The 23,907-nt window shown below is 41.0% G+C and overlaps 1 protein-coding gene across 1 annotated transcript; it reads right to left on the bottom strand.

Annotated features, from left to right (window-relative positions):
- Positions 1 to 283: 283 nt before the first annotated feature.
- LOC117366093 (nuclear factor interleukin-3-regulated protein-like) lies at positions 284 to 22,064 on the bottom strand. Its single transcript, XM_033957212.1, has 2 exons — positions 21,918 to 22,064; positions 284 to 1,798 (listed from the first exon to the last, which is right to left on the bottom strand). The coding sequence occupies exon 2, from the start codon at positions 1,625 to 1,627 to the stop codon at positions 674 to 676; it is 954 nt and encodes a 317-aa protein (XP_033813103.1). The 5' UTR covers positions 1,628 to 1,798; positions 21,918 to 22,064; the 3' UTR covers positions 284 to 673.
- Positions 22,065 to 23,907: the final 1,843 nt, after the last annotated feature.

Raw genomic sequence — 23,907 nt, 5'->3', positions numbered from 1 at the left:
ATCAGCTCTGGGGTTTTTGGTTTTTTTTTTTTGCACTATGCTTAGCCTGGGAGGATGCCCCATTCATGGCTCGCCAGAACTCAGTTTTATTTAAGTATTAAATAAGATGTGAGTATGTCACCACATAAAAAGAGTGCCAGTGACATTCTGTTACGGTAACCAATGACATCAGAAAGTCATGCACTCTGAAGGCAGCTGATATCACAAAGGCATTTGGACAGGGACACACAGAAGAGGCCAAAGTGGTAGTGCTGAGGCATTTGTTTATTGTGAAGAGGCTATGAATGGCATAGACAGAAAATTAGTTCAGTTGTCCTTTTCATGAAAGGATTATTCTTACTCTGTACACATAGAGGTAAGAAGATCCCATAAGTATCTTGTAGTTTTGACCCTTAATTACAGAACATCTGGTCTTACCCACAATCAGCAGAAATAAATTACATCTACACCTAATGGACAGTTATTTAATGGCCTATATCTTCTGCCTTTATGAAATTCTGCCATAGTACATTTTAATTTAAATGGCTTGATCTAGCTTGTGAAGAACAAACAGTTCTATACAGCATCTGAAATGGGCCAAAGTTGCTTAGAAGAGACTGAAGTTCCATTCTTAATTTCAATCCAAACAAGTTCACTTTCATACTTATTTACTGACCTAAATCTACCTCTTTGGTTAATGGTCGGTTTCTTCTTCATCAGATGCCTTCACCACCTTACTGCCAGCTTTGTTGTCTGCCATATGGCCAGAAGTTTTAGTCTTAATCCTGAGTTTGTGAGGCAAGGCTGAAGAAGCTTTGACCACTGAAGCATCTTCATAGAAGTCTGGCAGGCCACACTGGAGCAGAGGAAAGACCCTTTGATGTACTGATTCATCATCCCCACTTGAACTGCTTGCAGTGCTTGGGAATTTGTGTCTGCTCATTTCTATCATGTTGGATGATGTGCCCGGATTATTCTTATCATATGAAGGGAAACAATAAGGGTATTTGTCCAAAAAATGGTAATCAAAGTAGTAAGGATGGATAATAGGTTTAAAAGCAGACTCGAAATTCTTTGACTGGTGAGTAATAGGGTTATATTTGGTTACTGGGTGAGTTTGTTTTTCATCAAGTTCTTTATCAGTGTAGAAGAACTTTCTGGACATGGGAAGATCCTTGACAATGAACTCAGTTGAGTCTGTGATGGCTATCTTTGGAGACAAGCTCTGTGGTCTAATATGGCAGCTATCCTGACAGAAAGATTCCAGACTGAGGAATGGAGAATCCACTTTACTTAATTTGTGGCCTGTGAGGTAAAGTCCAAGAGAATTCTGGATGGACTGAGCCTGCTGGTTATAGACAGCTGAGGTGATGAGCCCAAATCTTAGTTTCAAGGACAACAATTCAGCCTTCAGATAGTTATTCTCCTCACTGAGTGCAACCATCCTGCTTTCCAGGGCAAAGTCATTTAACCGCCGCTTCTCTCGTGACCGCTTGGCTGCCTCATTGTTTTTGCGCCGTTTTTCCCAGTACATGGCATCTTTCTTCTCCTCTGGCATAAATTCCCTTTTGCGTCGTGAGCCAGTGGCCATCTTGCCTTGGCTTACTTTTGCCAGCAGACTCTCGTGTTCGCTTTCCTCACCCAACATCCTGATTCTTCTATAGCCGTCTTTCAAAAATGGGAACCAGAGAGAATCTTTATCATAATACACATGTTTCTTGTACAAAAGGATTACGAAGGCTATTGAATTCAGTTTCAAGGTTCATTTTGTAGCAACATACTTCTGAACAAAAACATTCTCTGGATTACATCTTAAAATCTGCAGTGAATCCAAAAGAAAAGAATTATATAATTAATTCAGTCAAAAGAAAGGTTTATTTTATGCTGATTGCTTTCCTAACCAATGACTATTTTCTTGTAGAACTAATAGAAAGATATCTGAGGAAATAGATTGCCTACATACTGTATATACTTGAATATAAACCCATCCAAATATAAACCGAGGTAACCTTTTTCCCTTCAAAAAAAGGGGGGGGGGGGGAGTTTGATCTGTATATAAACTGAACTCACGGCAGTCTTCTGAGGTTACTGTGGAGTGGAAGGGTAGCCTAGTGATTAGAGCTGCTGCCTCAGCATCTGAGGTTGTGAATTCAATCCCAGCATGCTCCTTGTGACTCTGGGTAAGTCACTTAATGCTCCATTGCCCTAGGTACCACAGTTATATTGTGAGCCTGCCAGGACAGATAGGGAAAATACTTATTAGTACCTGATTTCTATTTAATGTATTGTCAACCACTTTGGGTGAATCTCTTCATTACAAGACAGTTAAATAAATACACTTGCATCAGCCATTTTGAGTAGTAAGACTTCACAGGGCAGGAGCATAGGAGGATCACTCTTGCCCTGGCTCACCACCGGATAAGCAGGGCTTAAGGTAGGCCCAAGGAAAGGCCTGCAATGGGTCCAAGAGGGGGAAGACTTGAATATAAACCAAGACCCCCATTTTTTGGTCATTTTTTGGCCCCCAAATCAAGGTTTATATTTGGTGAAAACCATCCATCTAGGATACACTATATTTACTCAGACCGATGTTCGTGAGCATTTCTTTGCATCAGAACTCACTGTCTTACTTCAAAACAAACAGAAAACATTCCTTTCTGTATTAAAAGAACCACCGAAAATCACAGATTAAAATTCAGCTGGCATAGTCAGCACTTTTTTAGTTATATGCCATAGCAGTTAAAAGAAAATCCAGATATTCAGCATTAGTCTTTGGGCAGTGACCAGCACTGAATATCCAGAAAGAGCAGTGTCTGGCAACATATCTGGATAGCAAAGATATTTAGGCCCATATTCTATAAATGGTGCCTTCTTTTAGGTGCTGGTAGATACCCTAGCGGCGTCTAACTTAAGAGCAAAACACTGTTTGAAAACAAGATATAAAAGTGTTTTTAAAAAAAGGTACCAGTAGATGCCTACCAGTGCCTAAAAAAATGGCGCCTGCATCATGGGTATGGAGGTGCTTTATGGTGCCTAACGCCTCTGTAGGTATGGCTAATGCTGGAAATAGTGTTAGGCATCATAAAGCCATAATTCACATGAAAGGTAGGTGTTGGAAATGTAGACTTTGAAAAGCCTGGCCTACATTTCCACTGCCTACCTTTCACAAAGTCAATGGTTGACATGCGATTGGCGACCATTTTTTTAAGTGGCTACTGATACCAGCACAGTTTATAGAATCCAGCAGTTAGCCTTTTTCTGTCCTGAGTCCTTTAGGTAATCATCTAGATTACAGTACTGAATATCAGCACTATCCCCCAGTTTCTATATATAGAAACATAGAAACATAGAACATGACGGCAGAAAAGGGCCACGGCCCATCTAGTCTGCCCACACTAATGGCCCACCCCCTAACTACCTCCATGAAAAGATCCCACATGCCAATCCCATTTTTTCTTAAAATCTGGCACGCTGCTGGCCTCAATTACCTGTTGTGGAAGATTATTCCAGCGATCAACCACCCTTTCGGTGAAGAAATATTTTCTGGTGTCGCCATGAAATTTCCCACCCCTGATTTTCAACGGATGCCCTCTTGTTGCCGTGGGTCCTTTAAGGAAAAAGAGATCCTCTTCCACCTCGAAATGGCCCGTGACATATTTGAACGTCTCGATCATGTCTCCCCTCTCTCTGCCCAATTTGCACACACAATGTAATCAAGTAATGAACCAATTAGCACTAATTGGGTGCTAATTTTCACTGGCTTTTACTAAACCGCAGTAGCGCTTCTTACCTAGGGTTACCCTGGATTTCCCTGGACATGTCCTCCTTTTCGCCGTACATGAAAGGACACGGAACTACTCGAAAGGGTCCAGAGAAGAATGACTAAAATGGTTAAGGGGTTGGAGGAGTTGCCATACAGTGAGAGATGAGAGAAACTGGGCCTCTTCTGCCTTGAAAACAGGAGACGGAGAGGGGACATGATAGAAACATTCAAGATAATGAAGGGAATAGACTTAGTAGATAAAGACAGGTTGTTTACCCTTTCTGAGGTAGAGAGAATGAGAGGGCACTCTCTAAAGTTAAAGTTAAAAGGGGATAGATTCCGTATAAACGTAAGGAAGTTCATCTTCACCCAGAGAGTGTAGAAAACCGGAATGCTCTTCCGGAGGCTGTTATAGGAGAAAACACCCTCCAGGGATACAAGACAAAGTTAGACAAGTTCCTGCTGAACCAGAACAAATGCAAGTAGGGCTGGTCTCGGTTAGGGCACTGGTCTTTGACCTGGGGACCGCCACATAAGCGGACAGCTAGGCGCGATGGACCACTTGTCTGACCCAGCAACGGCAATTCTTATGTTCTTATGTCCAGGAGTCCGGACGGCTTTTCAAAATCCGGCAAGGTAAATGCTCCAACACTTGTAGGAATTGAATGAGCATCAGAGCATTTACCTTGTCAGCCTGCTGTTAAAAGCTTTACTGCGGTTTAGTAAAAGGAGCCCTATTAGAGCTACTTGGCAATAATTATAATTTATGCATATCTCTTGCTGGGTGCTAATCTATAAAGATGTGTGTATAATTTCTTATGCGTGGATCTGAAAAGAGGTGTGGCCATGGGTGGGTCATGTGCGTTCTAAGAATTTATGCTCAGTGTTACAAAATAAGGCAGTTCTGCGCCTAATTTAGATGCAGGGATTTATACCAGGTTGGTGTAAATTCTTGCACCTAAAAGTTAGGCACAAGTCTTTCTGCTAGGCACTGTTCTATAAGTGGTGCCCAGCTCAGAGCACTGTTTATAGTGTACCATTAATGCTAATTTTTCTTGGCACCAATTTTTCAGCCCCATATCTAGAATTTGGGCCTATCTGGAATACAACTCAACCGTCCTCACCATGGTAGAAAACTGGACCACACGCTTCAAACTGAAACTAAATCCAGAAAAAAACAAGTTCTTCCTTGCAAGTCCCAACCACAAACTAACGACCACCACCCTGCATCTCAATGGTTTAACGTATCCAATCAATTCCACTATAAAAATTCTCGGAGTCATCTTGGACCGATGCCTCACTTTGGAAGATCACACCAATGCCCAGGTCAAAAAATGCTTTTCCACCCTTTGGAAACTCCGTTTTATCAAACATTACTTTGATTTCCCCACCTTCAGTTTGCTGGTCCAATCCCTAATCCTAAATACCCTGGATTACTGTAACATCATATACCTGTTCTCCTACAAGAAAACCATTATACGACTAAGATTCATCCAGAACACCGCCGTCCGCCTCATCTATGGGCTTAAAAAGTCAACCACATCAGCCCTTTCTACAGAAAACTTCATTGGCTACCATTTGAAGCAAGGGTCATCTTCAAATTCGCCTGCCTTTGCTTCAAAACCCTATCTGGCTCAGCCCCGATATACCTGTCACACCACTTCGTCTTCCCAGGCTCTAACCGAATACGCAATGTCCACCTGTTTGCCTATCCCTCCCCAAAAGGATGCATCTACAAAAGATTCTTGGACAAAACCCTCTCTTTCCAAGCTGGCAAATGGAATGACTGCTTGACCACCCTCATCTCTCTTGCCCCAACTTATCTATCTTTCAGGAAATCTCTCAAATCATACCTCTTTGATAAATTCCTCTAACTCCCGCCCTCCCAAACAAACTACTAATCTCAACCTCGCCTCCCTCCCTACCCTTCCTCCCCCTCTTCCACGGTTATTGTTCGAACCTCCCCCGTGCAACAGTTTTCGGATCATTTTGTAATGACCACTGGTTTATACCATACACTTGATAACTAATTCTCTGTACCTTCATTGCATAAATACAGTTCTTATCTCCTGTAAACTACTCTGAACTGTTTTCTGATACTCTGTAACTTCGCTGTATATGTACAGTCTCTTCTCCTGTAAACCGCTCTGAATTGTTTTGTGGTATTGCGGTATACAAAAATAAAGTTATTATTATTATTATTATTATTATTACTCACTGCTCTATCCATGGACTGTCCTAGTGCCACAATAAACTAAAAAAGCAAGGTGAAAAAGATGACTCACCAAAGAACTTTATAAAGTATGAAGAACTTAACATGGATCCATATTTTGGCTAATAAAAAGCCTTCCTCAGGGGTATAGCGCTGAATCTAAACTGAAAATAAAAATATACTATATATATATATTTATCTGTAAAATATAACTTAATATATTAACCACAATTAACATAAAATGACAAAAATACATGAACCTAAAAAATACTAAAATTATAAAAATATAAATGAATCTAAAAAGAAAATTATAACAAAACATAAACACAGAAACCACCAAAAGTGAAAACACTTAAAATGCAAATGTAAATAAATATTTTTTTAAAAAGACATACCATGAAACAGAGCCCACTGATAAAAAGCATTACCAATCACGAGGTTCAAATACATCTTAGAAACCACCTAAAAAAAGTATATGTGTATATAAATATAATATATAATAAAGCCCTAAGCACGCATGCGCACTCCCACCTGCGTGCACCCGTTTTCTGTGCGCTGTAGGGCACTGCAGGTAGGAGTGCGCATGCATGAGAATCCCCCCAAGGTGTTGTAGGCCGCAGCGGCAGATGTCGTTGGCTGCAGGCTGCAGCGGCGGCTATCAGTGGCTGCGGAGTATTCCAAACTTTCACCCCATTTGCAGCTACCCTTCTAGGACCAGCCTAAAGGTATCTGATCCCACACCCGGGGATAACGCCAGCCTCTTCCTTTCCTTGCTGCTGCTGCACAGGGAAGTGTGTGTGTGTGTGTGGGGGGGGGGGGGTGGAATGCTGATGCTGCACAGGGAGCAGGGAGAGAGACAGAAAGACAGACAGCAGGAGGGAGAGACAAAGAAATATAGACAGCGGGAGGGAGACAGACAGAAAGAAAGGAAGAAAGACACAGGGGCATGAAGAGAGACAGAAAGACAGACAGACAGACAAAGAGGGACAGGGAGAGAGACAGACAGACATATATTCTAGCACCCGTTAATGCAACAGGCTTAAAGACTAATATGGGGCTCATAATCGAAACAGAAATTCTGGCCTAAATCGGCACTTAGACGATCAGTAACAAATCGTCCAACTGAAGATAATCAAACCGGGTTTTAGACGTGTCTAAAAATGACTTAGGCCTTCAGTGCTGCTGTACGCCCAGAGCTAAAAGGGGCATTTCAGGAGGAGTGTCGAGGGTGGGATTTGGGCGGGCCGTGGGCCGTCCTAATCTTAGTCGTACTGCATATATAACCAAACGTTTTACAACACTGCCTAGATGGAACTTGGACGTTGTGATTTAGGCCATCTAAAACCAGATCTAAGTCCACAGAAGGTATCCAAAGTGATCAGATAACCACTGCAGACACAAAGTACAGACCCCCATACACTGCCTCAGTGATTACTGACCCCCCTAAAAATCATAACAACTTTACATATCTGCCTCCAGAACATCAGCACCTGGAAGCCTGGCATAGGAAAGCCTAGTAGAGCTGCACAGAGGTGGCTTAAGTGGTCTTGGGGGTAGGTTAGTGAACCATGGAGAGGAGGATCCAGGCCTATAAGCCACTCTAATCACTGCATTCATGGTGAAACATGTGCACCCCCCAAAACCCTTTTGTACTGCCATATAATTAATTTGTTTTAACAATGTAATTAACTTTTCCTCCCTCTTCATCCTCAAACTCATGTTCGTAATCGTAATTTGTCTATTTAATGTTCTCATTTTCTCCTCCTACTCCCCTTCTAAAATTTATTTTAAACATTTTTTAGCTTTGTAAACCAGTCAGTTGCACGTCGATGGTCGGTATATTAAAATTTAAATAAACTTGAAATATAAATGGCACCTGCAGCCATAAGGGCTATTGGGGTGGTAGATAGGTGGGTCTAGTAGGTTCTGGGGGTGTTTGGGGGGGCTCACCATGACCTATAAGGGAGTTGTGGTGAGATGTTTATGTGGCACCCTTTTTGTGAAGTTCAAAGCAGTGCCCTGTAAGGTACCCCTCTACTCTGGTGCAATGTTTGGGTGGCCAATCCTTCACTTTGCTGACCCCACCCACATCCATCCAAAAGGTCTTGTTCTGGGCGTTTTTGACTTGTACAAGTTTTTGGATGAGAATGGGATATAACGATAGATGACTTAGCGGTCTAGACGATCAAATGGCTGGTCATCCCAACTAGACAATTTTCGGGAAAAAATATTTTGGACGTATTTTTGGGGAATGGACATTTTACTTAGCCGACTTTGGGCAACTAGCAACTTAGACCAAAAACAGACTTAGACATTTCTTTTGATTATGCCCCTCCACATGTATCTGTATACTACAGGATCATATCTGTATATAAATGAAACCAATAAGTAAAAGAACAGTACCTCATCCAAGGTAAATGCAATAAATAGCAGATTGCCTTGGGAGATAGATAAAAATCACATTACTGACAATAAACTACTGAAACAAAATGGCAGGAGATGAAAGACACAACAATATGCAATCTGAAATGTTATAAATTCATGCAAGGTCTCAATGGCACATTTCTTAAGTGTTTTCTTACACACTGTGGTGCTTCTATCAATTGCTTCTTTTTTGAATAGCATCATTTCAGAATGCACATTGTTGTCTTTCATCTCCTGCCATTTTATTTAAATGGTCTTTTTGTCAGCAATGCAATTTTTTTTATATGGCTCCTGTGGCAATCTGCTGTTTATTATATTTACCCTTGATGAGGTACCTTTAGAGTCTATTTCAGAGCCTCTGATGTACTGTTTTTAAAACTTATTGGCTTCACTTATATACAGATATGATCCTCTAGTATACAGATACACACACACATATAATTTTCCCCTTTTACTTTGGATGGTTTCTATAATGTATTTGAACCTAATGATTTCATGGTATGTCTCTTTTTTTTGTCTGTTTATATTATTTATATTTACATTTTATTTGCATTTTTAAGTGTTCACTTTTGCTTTCTGCTTTTTATATTTTGTTATAATTTTCATTTTAGATTTATTTATATTTTTATAATTTTAGTATTTAGGTTCATCTCTGTCATTTTATGTTAATTGTGGTTGATATATTAAGTTATATATAGAGAGAGTATATATTTTTATTTTCAGTATAAGATTTAGCGCTGTACCCCTGAGGAAGACTTTTTATTTGCAAAAATGTAGCTCCATGATGGAGGGTAAGATGTTAGTCTCATGTTAAGATTGGGGCAAAAATGCTGTTGCAGATTCCAAGCTTTGGAATGCGCTGCCTGGTATTCTGCGATTCTGTGATGGGAGACTGAACTATAAGAAAATGTTGAAAACACAATAATTCGTCAATGCTTTCATGTGCTATTCAAAAAACACATAAAACCAATCTAACACAGTCAGAACTGTCCCAAGCATTACCTGCTACACTCTCTAATCCTTAGCAACTTAAAAATGTAGAAACTACTCCTTATGTACATCTAATGTCCTGATGTACTTCTAATGAACCTGGGGGGGAAACCGCATGCTGACTTCCGACTTCCACCCCCGGGGAGCTAGCGGCGCGGGGATTGGGAGGAGGAGGTCTCATGTCGGGGCTCAACAAGATCTCATGCGGCTGAAACGACGCCTCCATTCCATCTCCTGGAAGCGATTCAGGCAGTGGCAACGCCGACATTCCAGTGGCGCCCTGCATCCGCCTCAGCAGGTCTTCAATATTGCTGGAGGAGACCACTCCAGGGCGCCGCGAGGTTCCAGGGACACCCTTCCCTCTCCTCTTCGGCATGACTGCTATTCACCAAACAAAAACCACAGGGAAGAAAAGTTTCAGAAGGTGAGACTTATGGGCAGTTGCTCAGCAAACCGTGTCTGTGGCCATCTTGGATCCTGAATGGAAAAATCTTAATCAATATAGCTTAGAGTTCTTATGCTTTCAGGTGGATTTTCTGGGACACCAGGCCACTCAGTGGTACAAATTAATATCTGGATTTATGAATAATAAACCAAAGACTGGTCTTAGACATTTGGAGCAATGACATTAAGCATCAAATTACTGCATCTCAATGGCCACGAATTTGGTCTTGGAGGATGAGATGCACAATGTCTGCATCTATGAGACAAACATGGTTTTTTCTGTTGCATAGAGCATTCTGGACCCCTGTTCGTTTAAAAAAATTAGATTGCTCTAATTCTGATAGATGTTGGCATTGTCATCTTGAAGCAGGGACTTTAGATAATTTATTGTTCTATTGTCCATTTATTAAGGATTTTTGAAAATCAATTTGGGGCCAAATTAATAGTTTATTAGAAAATCTTGTGGCATTATCGTATGATACAGTATTATTTGGTATATCTATGAGGGTTAAGAGCCAAATATCTTCCAAAAATAAACTCTTACTTATTTTAACAGGAGTTGCCATACAACAAATAACATGTAATTGGAAAAATTGGAATAGATTAAACTACAGTTTTTGGTGGAATTCACTGTGTCATATTTATAAAATGGAAAGAACACTAGCTATTCAGAAAGGAAATTTTAAGATGTGTGGGGGCCATTAACAAATTATTGCAATGAATAGGTATTTTCCCTGATTTGTACAAATGAAAGAATGGGGAGGGGGGACTTTAATATATGGTGTATGCATTATGAGGTATTGAAGGGAAGGGAGGGAAAGGGATAATTTTATGTAATTTAAAGAATTGTAGAATTTCAAATGATGTATTTAAGTCAAAATGGTGTTACTTTTTGATGCACTTGATATAAGTTATAAAAATGAATAAAGAATTAAAAAAAATAAAATAAAAGGACCCCTAAGTATCTTAATTAAAAATTTGACCCGCGACTTAGCCTTTTTTTCAGATTTTGGCCCCTTATGTGATTGAGTTTGACACCCCTGATGTAGAGTGAGGCAGTTAGGCGATGTAAATTTGGTTATTAATATAGACTTATATTTCGGATATAATATATTTGAACGCTTTTATATACGTATTGAAAGGGTTCAGAGTTAATGTCCTGGGTAAGTAGGTGGGAAGGAAGGGGATTGTTCAGAGATGTTTGGGGGTTGCATAGAAGAAAAACTGTGCACTGGTATGCTAATCTCTGTTTATTTTGAATTTTAAAAGAAATATAAGTGGAAATAAAAAAGAAAATAAGAAAACAGATAATTGGGGGCGGGGTGTGGACAGGGCATGGGCATGGCAGGTCTAGGGGGGCCCAATGTAATTCTGTGCCTAGGGACCATCGAAGAATTAATCCTGCCCTGACCGAGGAAGTAAAGGTACGGACAAAGGCACGAAGCATACGCGCGTGGCAAGGAGTGGGGGGGGGGGGCAGAGAGGAGGAGGAGTGCCATGCACTTAGGAAGACTGCACCCCCCCACTTACTATGCCACTAAACATGACCATTCCCTGCCCATACCATGCCCTATCCCAAAAAATATTTTAGAAAATTCTTAGGGTGCGGTATAGCACATGACAGCAGAGAAAATAACTCCCAATGTTGTAAAGCATTTGTGCACGTAGCCTGTTCTTGCATGCTAACCATATATTAAGGGCTTAGTACCCTTTAGTAAAAGGACCCCTAAATAAATAATATGACAAGCATAGCAAATACTTCTATGCTGTTTGTTTTGTATGTGTGTATGCTCAAATTTTTTTTTTTTTAAACCCACTTTAGAACAAAACAAAGAATACACCAACACTGGAAGTCAGATACATAATGAATACAATATGCTTATGCAACAGAAGAATCAGCACCCAGCTTTTTCCTTTCGGTTACATGAGGTAAGAGGCACCTTTTCTGCCAGTTCACATCTCTTGCAGAAACAAACAGCATTCTACCATATAGGAGTCTCTAATACTGTGTTTTTCCAATTTGCTAGTTTAATTCTATTAACAAAAAAATCAGAGGTTTCCATATTTTACGATATGTGTGCAAACTACCTCTTTTTTTCATCAAAAGCCCTTTCGAATATAGATATGAGACATACAGAATCTATAAGTATTATATAATAAAATTTACTGAACAAAAAAAAAAAAGCAAATATGAAAGCATCAAAGCCCCTGAAAAGGCTACTGACTTCCAGATATAAATGAAAAAGGCTCTCAAAACATCTACTGTAATATTTCATTAATCTCAGCCTAAACCCCCCTCAAAAAAATATGAAGGTTGGGACAAGAGTAAAGCATACAGTATGCAGTAGAAAGAATTTTCTCTAAACAAGGCCAACATATATTAGAGCAATCTAAAGGAGTGGCATACCTAGCATATATGACACCCGGGACCCATCATTTTTTAATACCCTCCTCCTCTATATGAAAGTTTGATTTTTAGTAATAATCCACATGTTGCACAACAAGAGTGTACCTAAGGTTACCAGATGTCTGGATTTTCCCAGACATTTCCTCCTTTTTGAGGACATGTCCGGGGGTCTGGATGGCTTTTCAAAACTGGGTACTTTGTCCGGGTTTTGAAAAGCTTCCAGCTAGCAGCGACATTGGGACTGCATCTGCGCATGTGCAGATGCAATGTGGTGATGTCATGTGCATGTGTGCCAGAATAAAAATAGAACCCTATAAGGAGTGGAGGTACAACTATAGAACAAATCTGAAAATCCTCCCTCACCCCAAGGCGAAAAAATGATTAAAGGAAAGAGATGAAGCCTACCTATGGCACGTACTGCCCAATTACTCAATAAATTTTAATGATTAACGGGAGAACCCTCAGTCACACAGCAACCCCTGGAAAAACCAGGGACAAGCTGCCGCGGGTTTACACCCAATGAGGTGTTAACTGCGAAACATCCCCGGGCTCTCTCCGTGTGAATAATTAATGTGCACAACAAAAAGTGCTATGTGTGAAAAACAAATTAAGAAAAAACACACATCAGTTAAGGTTAAAGTTCATCTCTTTCCCCTAATCTGGGGGCCAAAAGGAAAAATTAGTGTCCAAATCAAACCAAGCAAAAAAACCCCAACAGGAAGAACTTAGCTTCTCCTGCATGTGTGCGACATTATCGCGGCACACCAACGCATGCACAGATGCCCTCCCGACAAGTGACCATGTTGAGGGGCAGAGCTGAGGCAGGGCTGGGGGCGGAATAGGATGGAACAGAGCTAGGCTGGGCCATGGGTGGAGGTGCCATGGGTCCGGATTTTCATTCCAGAAAATCTGGTAACCCTAAGTGTACATAGAAAAAGGAAACATCCTCTATACTGCAGTGAGCAGTATACACCCACTGTAAAACTAAACAAGCCAGACTAGTACAGATCAATCTTGCAGAGTCAATGCTAACAGAAAATCATGTCTTTCATACACACAGAACACAGAAACACCCTTGCCCAGTATGGAATAAGTCATCAGAAACTAAAAATAGAAATATGTAGACAAAAATTAAGCTGAACCACCAAGAAGCTGGACTCTGCATACAATGCAACCCCACAGAAACAGTAATGCATGTCCCCTAATACTGTGCAAAACATAAAGAAAGTGATGTAAATTTGAAAAAACTGAGAAATAGCAATCATCACTTTACAAATTAACAAATAATAATAAAAAAGATAATACTATTTTATTGGACTAATACATTTTTCAATTAGCTCTCGGAGGCTGAAAACTCCTTAGGTCAGTAAAGTGTACTGGAAGGGGAAGGGGGTTTTGGTCTCTGAATTAATCTAAAATGTATTAAAATTAATCCAATAAAAAGATCACCTTATTTCTGTTTTCTATTTATAAACATTTATCAACACAGCTGCAATGCTACTTTATTCTAACACAAAAAAATAAATTAAATGAATATAAATTTTTCATCTACCTTTGTCTCTGGTTTCTGCTTTCCTCATCTTCTCATCACTTTCCTTCCATCCACTGTCTGCCCTATCTCTATCCTTTCCATATGGCATCTTCTTGCTTTCTATGCCCCTTCTAGAAACTGTCTGCCTCCCCTTCCATCTCGCCCTCCATCCCCATTGGTCTGGCATCCATCTTCTTACCTTTCCTCCCCTCCTCCAATGGTCTGACATCTCTCTCCTCTCCTTCTCTCCCCCCAACCCCTCCCCCCCCATGGTCTAGCATTTCCCTTTCTCCTCTCCCTTCCCTGTTGGAAAAGAGGCACCAATTTCACCTGATCTGTGTGATACTGGCAGAGAAGAAATCAATGTCTTTATGCCCGATGCTCTTAAAGGATGCTGAAAGGACATGGGGAAGACAGGGGAGAGAAGGACACTGAAAGCAAATGTGGAAGACAGAGGGGGGAGAAGGATGCTGACAGGACATGGGGAAGATGGGGGGAGAAGGACGCTGAAAGGAAATGGGGAAGAGACAGTGGGGAGAAGACACTGGCAGGGAAGAAGACAGAGATGCCAGACTATGGGGGGAGTGGAGGGAAGAAGATGGGTGCCAGACCAATTTGGGAGGGGGGAGAAAGGGAGAGGCACAGTAACAGAGCAAATGGAAGATGCAGAAAGAAGAGAGACAGTAGATGGAAGGAATTAAATGAAAACATGAGGAAAGCAGAAACAAGGCAACAAAGATAGGAAAAAAATTCTGTGTAATGTAACATGCTGTATGTGACATGCAGAGGAGGTTGGGAAGGAAGAGGTGCACACTCATAACATCATTATATATTCATCCATAGCTGCATGTTAATGATGTGCTCATATGCACTTATTTATCATCATAACATATACATCATCATTAACATGCAGCTGTGGATGTGTAAGGACAGGCTGAGGAGGATGGATGGGAAGGAAGGAAGGTGCACATATCAACATATCGTACATTTTTAACATGCATGATGCAGCTATAGGCAAGCTGAGGAGGATGGGATCATACAGATGTGTATGTTCAGATATGCGCTCAGATGTGTATGTTTAGATATGCGCTCAGATGTGTAGTTTTTTCTGATATATTTATTAAGCTTACAGTATTTATAAAAACACATTTAATACTTGTTACAAAAAATATTGTGCAATTGTGATCTACTTCTGGCCTACAAAGGTCAAAAGAAATCCTTAACTGAGATTTTACATTCAAAAGTGAATTATAGCTACTAGCATTATTTATTAGTTATTTATTATGCAGATGTTTGTTAATTTGTTATTAGTTCAGTATTAGACATATGTTAGTTTAGAATAGATAGGTATAGATTAGTTTAGTTTAGGTTAGGTTAGGGCCCTGCTGAAAGAGTCTACCTTGACGTGGTTGCAGGCTTACAAATCTTTTGGTCAAAGAGTGTGGTGACAGAGAAAAGTATGTGTGTATTCGGCCCATGGAAGAAGGGGGGGGTCGGTGGGGGAAGGGGTGCGTGGGGGGCCCAATAGGATTGCTCAGTAAGGGGCCCAGAAATTTCTGATGGCGGCCCTGAATTGAGACCAGCAGCGTGCTGGAATTTAAGAGAAAATGGGATAGGCATGTGGGATCGTTTCAAGGAAGAAATTAGGGAGTGGGTTAGTGGAGTGGGCAGACTTGTTGGGCCGTGGCCCATTTCTGCCGTCATCTTCTGTGTTTCTATGTTAGTTTGTGCTGTTCGATGTCCATGTGGCGCTTTTATAGAAACATGCGCTAAGCATGAGAGACGTGAATTGCCTGGAGAATGGTTCTTGTGACTTGTGGCGCCAATTATAGAATCATGCCTAATGGCAACTAAATCAACATTCACCATTATTATGCTAGGTGTCAGTATATTAAGCCAGGGTTTTTTTGGTCTAATATACTCTGCCCATAACCATGCCTACTCTGTGTATGCGCCTCAATGTAGATGCCTACTGTCTAATTGTTATTAATTAATTGTTCCTTTTCTCCATAGCTGTTTTGTCAGCTTTTTATTTGTTGGTGACTTTGTTTTCTTGTTTGTTCTTTTATTATGTGTGGATGTTTTAGAAACCAGCAAGATGTAGACCAAGGGTGCCCAAAAGGTCGATCGCGATCTACCATTAGATTGCAAAGGTAACACGAATTGATCACAGAGCCCATCCCGGGCTCCACGATAGATTCACATTGCCTTTGCGTTCTCCCAGCTCCCTGACACAGACGCAGCAACGCTGATCAAAATGTGTCCGTTTTGAGAATTTATATCTTCTATCTATATTTTGCACAATGGCCCCCTCTTACTAAACCACTAAAAACTGCTATCGCGGTTTAGTAAAAGGGGAGGGGTATATTTGTCTATTTTTTGCATAATTGTTATTGAGGTGACATTGCATATTTTAAAGTCATCTGCCTTGACCTCTTTGAAAAAACCCCCCGAATATAAATGATAATTAACATTTTCTCTGCGTACAGTATGCTTTGTGTTGTTTTTTTTTTTTAATTTTATTGTTGGTAGATCGTTTTGACTTGGTCATTTGAAAAGTAGCTCGCAAGCCAAAAAAGTGTGGGTACCCCTGGTGTAGACAGTGTATAAATTTTAAAATAAAGGTCAGAATATGATTCAGATACAGAAAGTGAAAGTTGTTTTGGAAGAGCATATTTATAAAACTTTACTATTCAGATAGGGTAGTATACCCAAAATGCAGAACATTCCATAATTTAAAAAAAACACACACCAAACAATACCACATTTAAAATGATTGCATTCATTCTTCCCCTCCCAGCAGTCAGATCAATATCAGTGAAGGCAAAGGAAACCCACATCATGAAGGAAGAACCATTGAGAAGAGTGACTATACACGTACCAATAGGTCTATCCTAATCACATCTGTATCTTTCACACCTCTGCCCACTCAGGTGTATTAACAGTGCAGATGTTACATTAGTGGCTGTACTTTCCATTCACCATCTCCATGATGTCAGCAACTTCTACATCATAGCAATATCCTTTGGGGCTTTTTTTAAACAATGCTTTCATTATACATAAGAACATAAGAGTTGCCATACTGGGACAGACCAAAGGCCTGTTTCCAACAGTGGCCAACCCAAACCACAAGTACCTGGCAAGATCCAAAGGAGAAAAACAAATTTTATGCTGCTTATCCTAGGAATAAGCAGAGGAGCTCCCCAAGCCATCTTAATAATGGCTTATGAAATTCTATTTTTAGGAAATTATCCAAACCTTTTTTTTAAACCATGCTAAGCTAACCACTTTCCCTACATTCTCTGGCAATGAATTACAGAGTTTAATTACTGTGAAGAATTATTTAAGTGAAGAAATTACTGTGAAGAATTAATTAAGTGAAGAAATATTTTCTCTGGTTTGTTTTACATCTACTACATAGTAATTTCATTACATGCCCCCTAGTCCTAATATTTTTGGAAAGAGTAAACAAGTGATTCAGTCTACTCATTCCACTCCACTCAGAATGCCTCTGAATTCTCTTTATAAAGCAGTTATATGTTTGGCACACCACTGAAGGCATAACTACTTTTTGAGTTTTGACCTGATATACATATAGGAGTATGATCAAGATATAACGAGCTATTGACTATGGGGCTCATAATCAAAACTTAAACATATCTAAAAACCTGCCCAAGTCGGCACTTGGATGACCTAAAAGACAGGTTGTCCAAATACCAATAATCAAACTAACCTTCTGAATGTGCCACAGGACTTTTTATGCCTCTGAATGCCACTGTGCACTCAGAGCTAAAAGGGCGTATCTGGAGGACTGGTTAGGGCAGTATGTGAGCAGGATGGGGGCTGACCTAGACTTAGTCGTTCTACAGGGATAATCAAATGTTTTACTAGACATCCTGGATGAAATGTAAACACTGAGTTAGACGATGTAAAAACAGATATGTGCCAAAAAGGTATCCAAAGTGACCAGATAATTACTGCAGAGACAAAGTAAAGATCCCCACACACTCCCCCAGTGTTCACTGACCCCCCCTCACCCCCCCACAAAGATCAGACATACCTGTCTCCAGAACATCAGCATCTGGTATAGGAAAGCCTAGTAGAGCTGCACACAGATGTCTTAAATAGCCTGGGGTGGGCTAGTGAACCATAGAGAGGAGGACCCAGGCCCATAAACCACTCTAACCACTACGTTTATGGTAGAACATGTGCGCCCACCAAAACTCTCCAAAACTCAATTCTACTGCCTTATAGGTGCCACCTGCAGCCATAAGGGCTATTGGGGTTGTAGACAGGTAGGTATAGTGGTTTTGGGGGTCTTACCATAACCTATAAGGGAGTTCTGGTGAGATGCTTATCTGCACCCTTTTTGTGAAGTTCACAGCAGTTCCCTGTTAGGTGCCCCACTGCTCTGGGCGGCCAGTCCATTACAAGATTGGCCTCTCCCATGTCCAAATGGTCTGGTTCTGGATGAAATTTTGGTCGAAAATGTGGTATATAGAAAGACGTCCTGGCGGTCTGGACGAACAATAGTCTGGACGTTCAGATAGACGTTTTTTGAAAAAGAAAAAAAAAATTCTACATGTATTTTTCGAAAACGGGCATTTTCCCACTGCTGACTTTGGGCATCTAGCACCTTAAGCCCAACTCGGACTTAGTCGTATGTTTTGATTATGCCCCTCCACGTATTCATTCAATAGCAGACAATAGTCTACATGATAATGACTGTCTGAATTCAAGAAAACATGGGACAGATAAGATCTCATAGGGAGAGGAGGAGATAATGGATACTGTGGATTGGCAGACTGGATAGGCTGTTTGGCCTTTTCCTGCTAACATGTTTCTATGATGATAAAACCAAATTTATTTTACATGAATACTTTAGACCTCTGCCAAACAGCCAATACAGACTAACATATCCTTTTCATTGTGTGGAAATATAGATCTCTTCCCTGAATTTAAACACTATAATCTCCTTTGTTAACATCCTTCAAAGTAGAACATAAGAATAGCCTTACTAGGTCATACCAATGGTCCATCAACCTGTTCTCACAGTGGCCAATCTAGGTCACTAGTACCCGACCAAAACCCAAACAATAGCAACATTCCATGCTACTGATCTAGGGCAAGCAGAGGCTTCCCCCATGTCTTAATAACAGACTATGGACTTTTCCTCCAGGAATTTGTCTAAACCTCTCTTAAAACCAGCTACGCTATCCACTTTTACCACAACCTCTGGCAACGCTTTCCAGAGCTTGTGGTAAAAGTGGATAGCGTAGCTGGTGTTAAGAGAGGTTTGGACTTGTCTTGTGTCTTGTGGTCTTGTTGTCTTGTGTGTCATCCAGTTCATGAGAGACACACTGACTGCACAGTATTACAAGTCTTTTCTGCAGTACTACCTTTTTCATGCAATATGGGAGAAACATCCAGAACTGTTGCACAATGCCATAATCTTACATGAGAATGCTATAGCTCATACAGCAGACAGTTACCAAAAATGTCAGTCAAGTCCAAAGCACCTAGAACAAGGCCACTTGGATGTGGGAGGGGCCAGTCATGTAATGTACTGGCCACCCAGACATGGCAACAGAGCAGTGGGACACCTGAGAGGACACTGCTGTGAACTTCACATAAAGATTGCCACATGTACATTTCATCACAAGCCCCTTGTGTCATGTTAAGTCTCCGAAACCCCACTATACTCACCTCTCTACCATCCCAATAGCCCTTATAGCAGCAGGTGACATCTACATTGCAGTAGAGTAGGATTTTGGGGGGTTCTGGTGGCCTCAGACATTCCACCATGCATGTAATGGTTAGAGTGGTTTATGGGACTTGCTACTCCTCTCTGTGGTTCACTAGCCCACTCACCTGGCTACTTAAGACACCGGTGTGTAGGTCTACTAGGCTTTCCCATACCAGATCCTGCTGTTCTGGAGACAGGTATGTATTTTTTTATTCTGATCTTTTGGGGGTGTCTAACTTCAGCGTATTTAAAGATAATCTCATTCCGCTCTGCACATAAATGTAGATAAATGTAACAGCAAATAAAACTAAAATTTCACATTGAAATTCCAGGCAGTAGCTGAGAAACCTGCAAAAAACCCCAGGGGGTTACTTTTTATGCCTCACCCTGTAGATCAGGGGTGTCCAACCTGCGGCCCCGTGATCTATTTTGTGTGGCCCCAGTCAAGGGCGATGCAGTGTTTTCCTCTGCTGCCCCTGGGTGTTTAAGAACATAAGAACATAAGAAACGCCTTCACCGGATCAGACCCTTGGTCCATCTAGTCCGGCGACCATCTTGCCTGCTCCCTCCTCTGTCTTGCTGCAGCATTTGCGCGGCCCCAGAAACATTTTTTTTCAGCCAATGCGGCCCAGGGAAGCCAAAAGATTGGACACCCCTGCTGTAGATAGAGTAATTTGTGTTAAATAAAAAGTAAGGCTGACTAACTTAAGGAAAACTGCATGAGGAGACAGAAAAGGTCAATGAAAATTATCTAAATTAGATTAGGAGTAGATAATCAGATCTGCTACAGTATATGCAGTCAGTGTGTATGTTTGTGATTAGCTACTTAGGCCTAGATTCACTAACCTGCCCGATCCTGTCTGATCCGTGGCCGATTCAAGGCATGCCGACTGATTCACAAATGGGGGCGATGCAAATGAGGGTGATCGAAGGCACGTCCCCCCACCGATCGCATGGATCGCTGGAGAGTGATCCTTGAGCATGCACAGATCAACTTCTTTGCCTGTAGATGGTCTGTGCCTGCTTACCGCAAAGGAAGAGCTGGAAACTTTTTTTTTTTAGTGCTGGAAACTTTCGCGAGCCCATGGTTTTAACCCACGGGTTGAAAGTGGAGCTGCACCGCGGGTTAAAATCATGGAGTTGGGGCAGAGAGCAGGAGAAGCAGAATCGGGGCAGAGAGCAGGGTTTTTGCACAAGTGACTGGTCCTCAGCAGTCGCTTGTTTTTTGATCGGGCAGCCCAGTCGGTGTTCCTGAAATCGTTTTGTGAATCGCGTCCTTCCTACTTTGCATGCCTTTCCCCCTCATTTGCAAGCGTGGATTGGGTCGGAGGATGATCGGCACAGAGGTTAGTGAATCGGGTCGGAGGAAAATTGTTGGTAAATGATCGCAAACACGATCGGTGGACTTAATGAATCTAGCCCTAAGCTGCTTCTTTCATTAAGGACCTGAGAGAAAACACAGTTCATACAAGTTTCAAGTTTCAAGTTTATTTTTAACTTAATGAATCGCTTATTAAATTTTACTAAGCGATGTACAAATTAAAACAAGTAAAATATAAATTTACATACAAGTGATTTGATTTAACTAGACATGTCTAATTCTCAATGAAACATTTTGGTTTTAAATGATAGAAATGGCATGGCAGCCCTGTTAGTCCACTCTTAAATATAATATGTAGAAATAAAAAGAAATAAAATAATGTCGAATGGACTTCTACGGTCTGTGTCCTATATAAGGCAAGACAGATCAGGAGCAAGTATGCGTATTTAAGACCACATTCATATCATCTAAGTGCAGGTCTTGTTTATTGTGCGGGTGGGGGTGGGAGGGGAAGACTTCTTATAGAAGAACTTAGCAAGTAAAATGAATAACCACTGGATGATGTGTGTGAGACTGTTTGGCAGACTGGATGGACCACGTAGGTCTTTATCTGCTGTCATTTACAATGGGCTAGATTCACTAAGGTGACGGATCTGATCGGATCCGTGGCCGGGGGGGGGGGGGGCTGATTTACAAAGTGCTCTCATGCAAATGAGGGTGATCGGAATCACGCTCCCAACCGACTGCACGGATCACTCTCCAGCGATCCCGATGCATGTGCAGACCATCTGGGGTGGGGGGAAGAGGGGTGTCAAAAGGCTTGGAGACACTTTTGAACTAACAGGTCTAAACTCAATTTTGTGATCAGTTTTCTACAGGGGATGCTGAGGATCTCCCGAGCAATCTGTCACAGACTGGGAAACCAAAGTGAAACACCAGTTATCACCTGATTCCTCTGGCTCGTCCTATCCTTTCTCTAGTGGCTAACCTCTTTAGATCCATATTTCTAAACTCACTGCTTTAAAACACATCATCTCCCCCCTGTCTTCCCCAAACCACCTCACAGTTCAAATATTGAGAGAAGGGATGCTGAGGCTTACCTTGCAGGCGTCACCTCAGGTCTTTATCCACATAAGCAGATGTCAGAAATTTGCCAGACCACGCAGGGGCATCCCCTTTAAAACTGCAGAATCGAGGATGGCATCTTCCCCTGCCATGTGCTAGACTGCAGGTTAGAATAGCAGAGGAGAGACTTCTTACATCCTTGACCAGATGTGTTAAAGAGTCAGAGAGAAGAACTTTTGTATAACTTGAGCTCACATAGAAAGAAGACAGAGCACTGATTATATAATTACAGGAGTGACACACAGTGGCAGGTCAGGCAAAGACCAGCTCAATACCACAGATCTTGTTAGATTATTTTGGGGGGAGGTGGTGGTATTATTTTTAATCTGTTTTTTTTCCCCCCCCCCATGCATTAGCATATCTGAAAGAAAATGATGGCACAGAAGATAAAGTGGTTTCCTTCTTTTTCTTTAATCATTTACTTTTTCTGACCTTTTATGACAGGTGTTCATGGCAGTTACCAGTTCAGGAACTGGAATAGCTCAAGCTCTTTGAGTTATTAATTTTAAAAAAGACTTAAAGAGGAGCTGCAGTTTTTTTAATGTAAAACTGAGTATGTTAATACACAAAGACAGGTGTATGGCTTCTGTAGCTAATATTTAGACTGCAGGAGGCAGGCCAGCTAACTCCCCTAATTGGCGCTGACTACAAGTATTAAAGTGACCAGCATTGAATAGCCACTAAAAAGTTAACCGGCTAAATTAATATTCAGCGCTGGTGGTTAAGTTTTTATAGTGGCCAAAGATGGGACTGCTATTTACACGGCCCAATTTGGCCACTAAACTTAGCTGCACAGAGCTGAAAATGCCAGGGGAAGGAGGTTTCTCTGTCACAATACTTGTCTCAAGTAGAATTAAAGAAGCTGCAAGAATCAGACACTCAAGGACTGGATGAGGATATAACAGAGGAGGGGATATGAGGAGTAATACATCATATTAAAATAGGTAAATCACCAGGAATGGATGGATTCACGAGATTGTTTTATAGAAAGTTTATATCCTTTGTAACTCCTCTTTTGGCAAGATTGTTTAATAATCTAAAAGATAGGGAACAATTACCATATTTCATGAGACTACCAGGAATTACAATCCTACCTAAACCTGGGAAAGACAATACACTCTGTGTCAGTTATAGATCTATTTCCTTATTAGGAATAGATACAAAAATCATGGCTAGAGTTCTTGCTGATAGATTGTCACCATACATGCCAACACTTATCCACCTGGATCAAGTAGGTTTTATAAGTGTGAGGCAGGCGGCTGATGGGATTAGGAAGGTATTAGATCTGGTTTGGAGGGCCAAAAGAGAAGGAACAGAATGGATGTCAGTCTTGGTCGATGCTGAAAAAGCATTGACCGAGTTGAATGGAAATTTATGGAATCAGTGTTGGGATGTATGAGATTTGGGAAAAGGTTTATAGATTGGATATTGACATTATATAATAGTCCATTAGCATGTGTTAAAATAAATGGGTCTTATTCCCCTACATTTGAACTTCAGAGAGGGACATGGCAGGGGTGCCCACTGTCTCCCTTGATTTTTGCATTAGTTATTGATCTCAACCGATAAAAGGCTTGAGGGTGGCGGTTGAAGAACAAAAGTTGTCCTTGTTTGCTGATGATTGGTTATTGTTGAGACTTCGGAGTTGTCCTTGACGGCTTTTAAAGATATTATGGGTGAATATGGTCAACTGTCGGGATTTAAAGCTAACCTAAGACAGAAGTAATGAATATATCAGCTTCTATGGAGAAGATACAGGAATTACAGAGATCAGTGCCTTTGAGATGGGTAAAGGGACCTATTCGCTATTTAGGAATAATTTTGGGAGCAGATTGGACACTTTTGTTTCAGCAAAATTATATACCATTAGCAACTGAAATTTAGAAAGGTGAATAAGATGTTTATTTCATGGCTAGGACGTATGGAAGTGGTAAAAATGATAATTCTTCCTAGGTTTTTATATTT

This window comes from Geotrypetes seraphini, chromosome 8, assembly GCF_902459505.1.
Source record: "Geotrypetes seraphini chromosome 8, aGeoSer1.1, whole genome shotgun sequence".
In the NCBI taxonomy this organism is placed as follows: domain Eukaryota; kingdom Metazoa; phylum Chordata; class Amphibia; order Gymnophiona; family Dermophiidae; genus Geotrypetes; species Geotrypetes seraphini.
The sequence above is the reverse complement of the archived record's forward strand: the minus strand, read 5'-3'. Positions and strand labels throughout refer to the sequence as shown.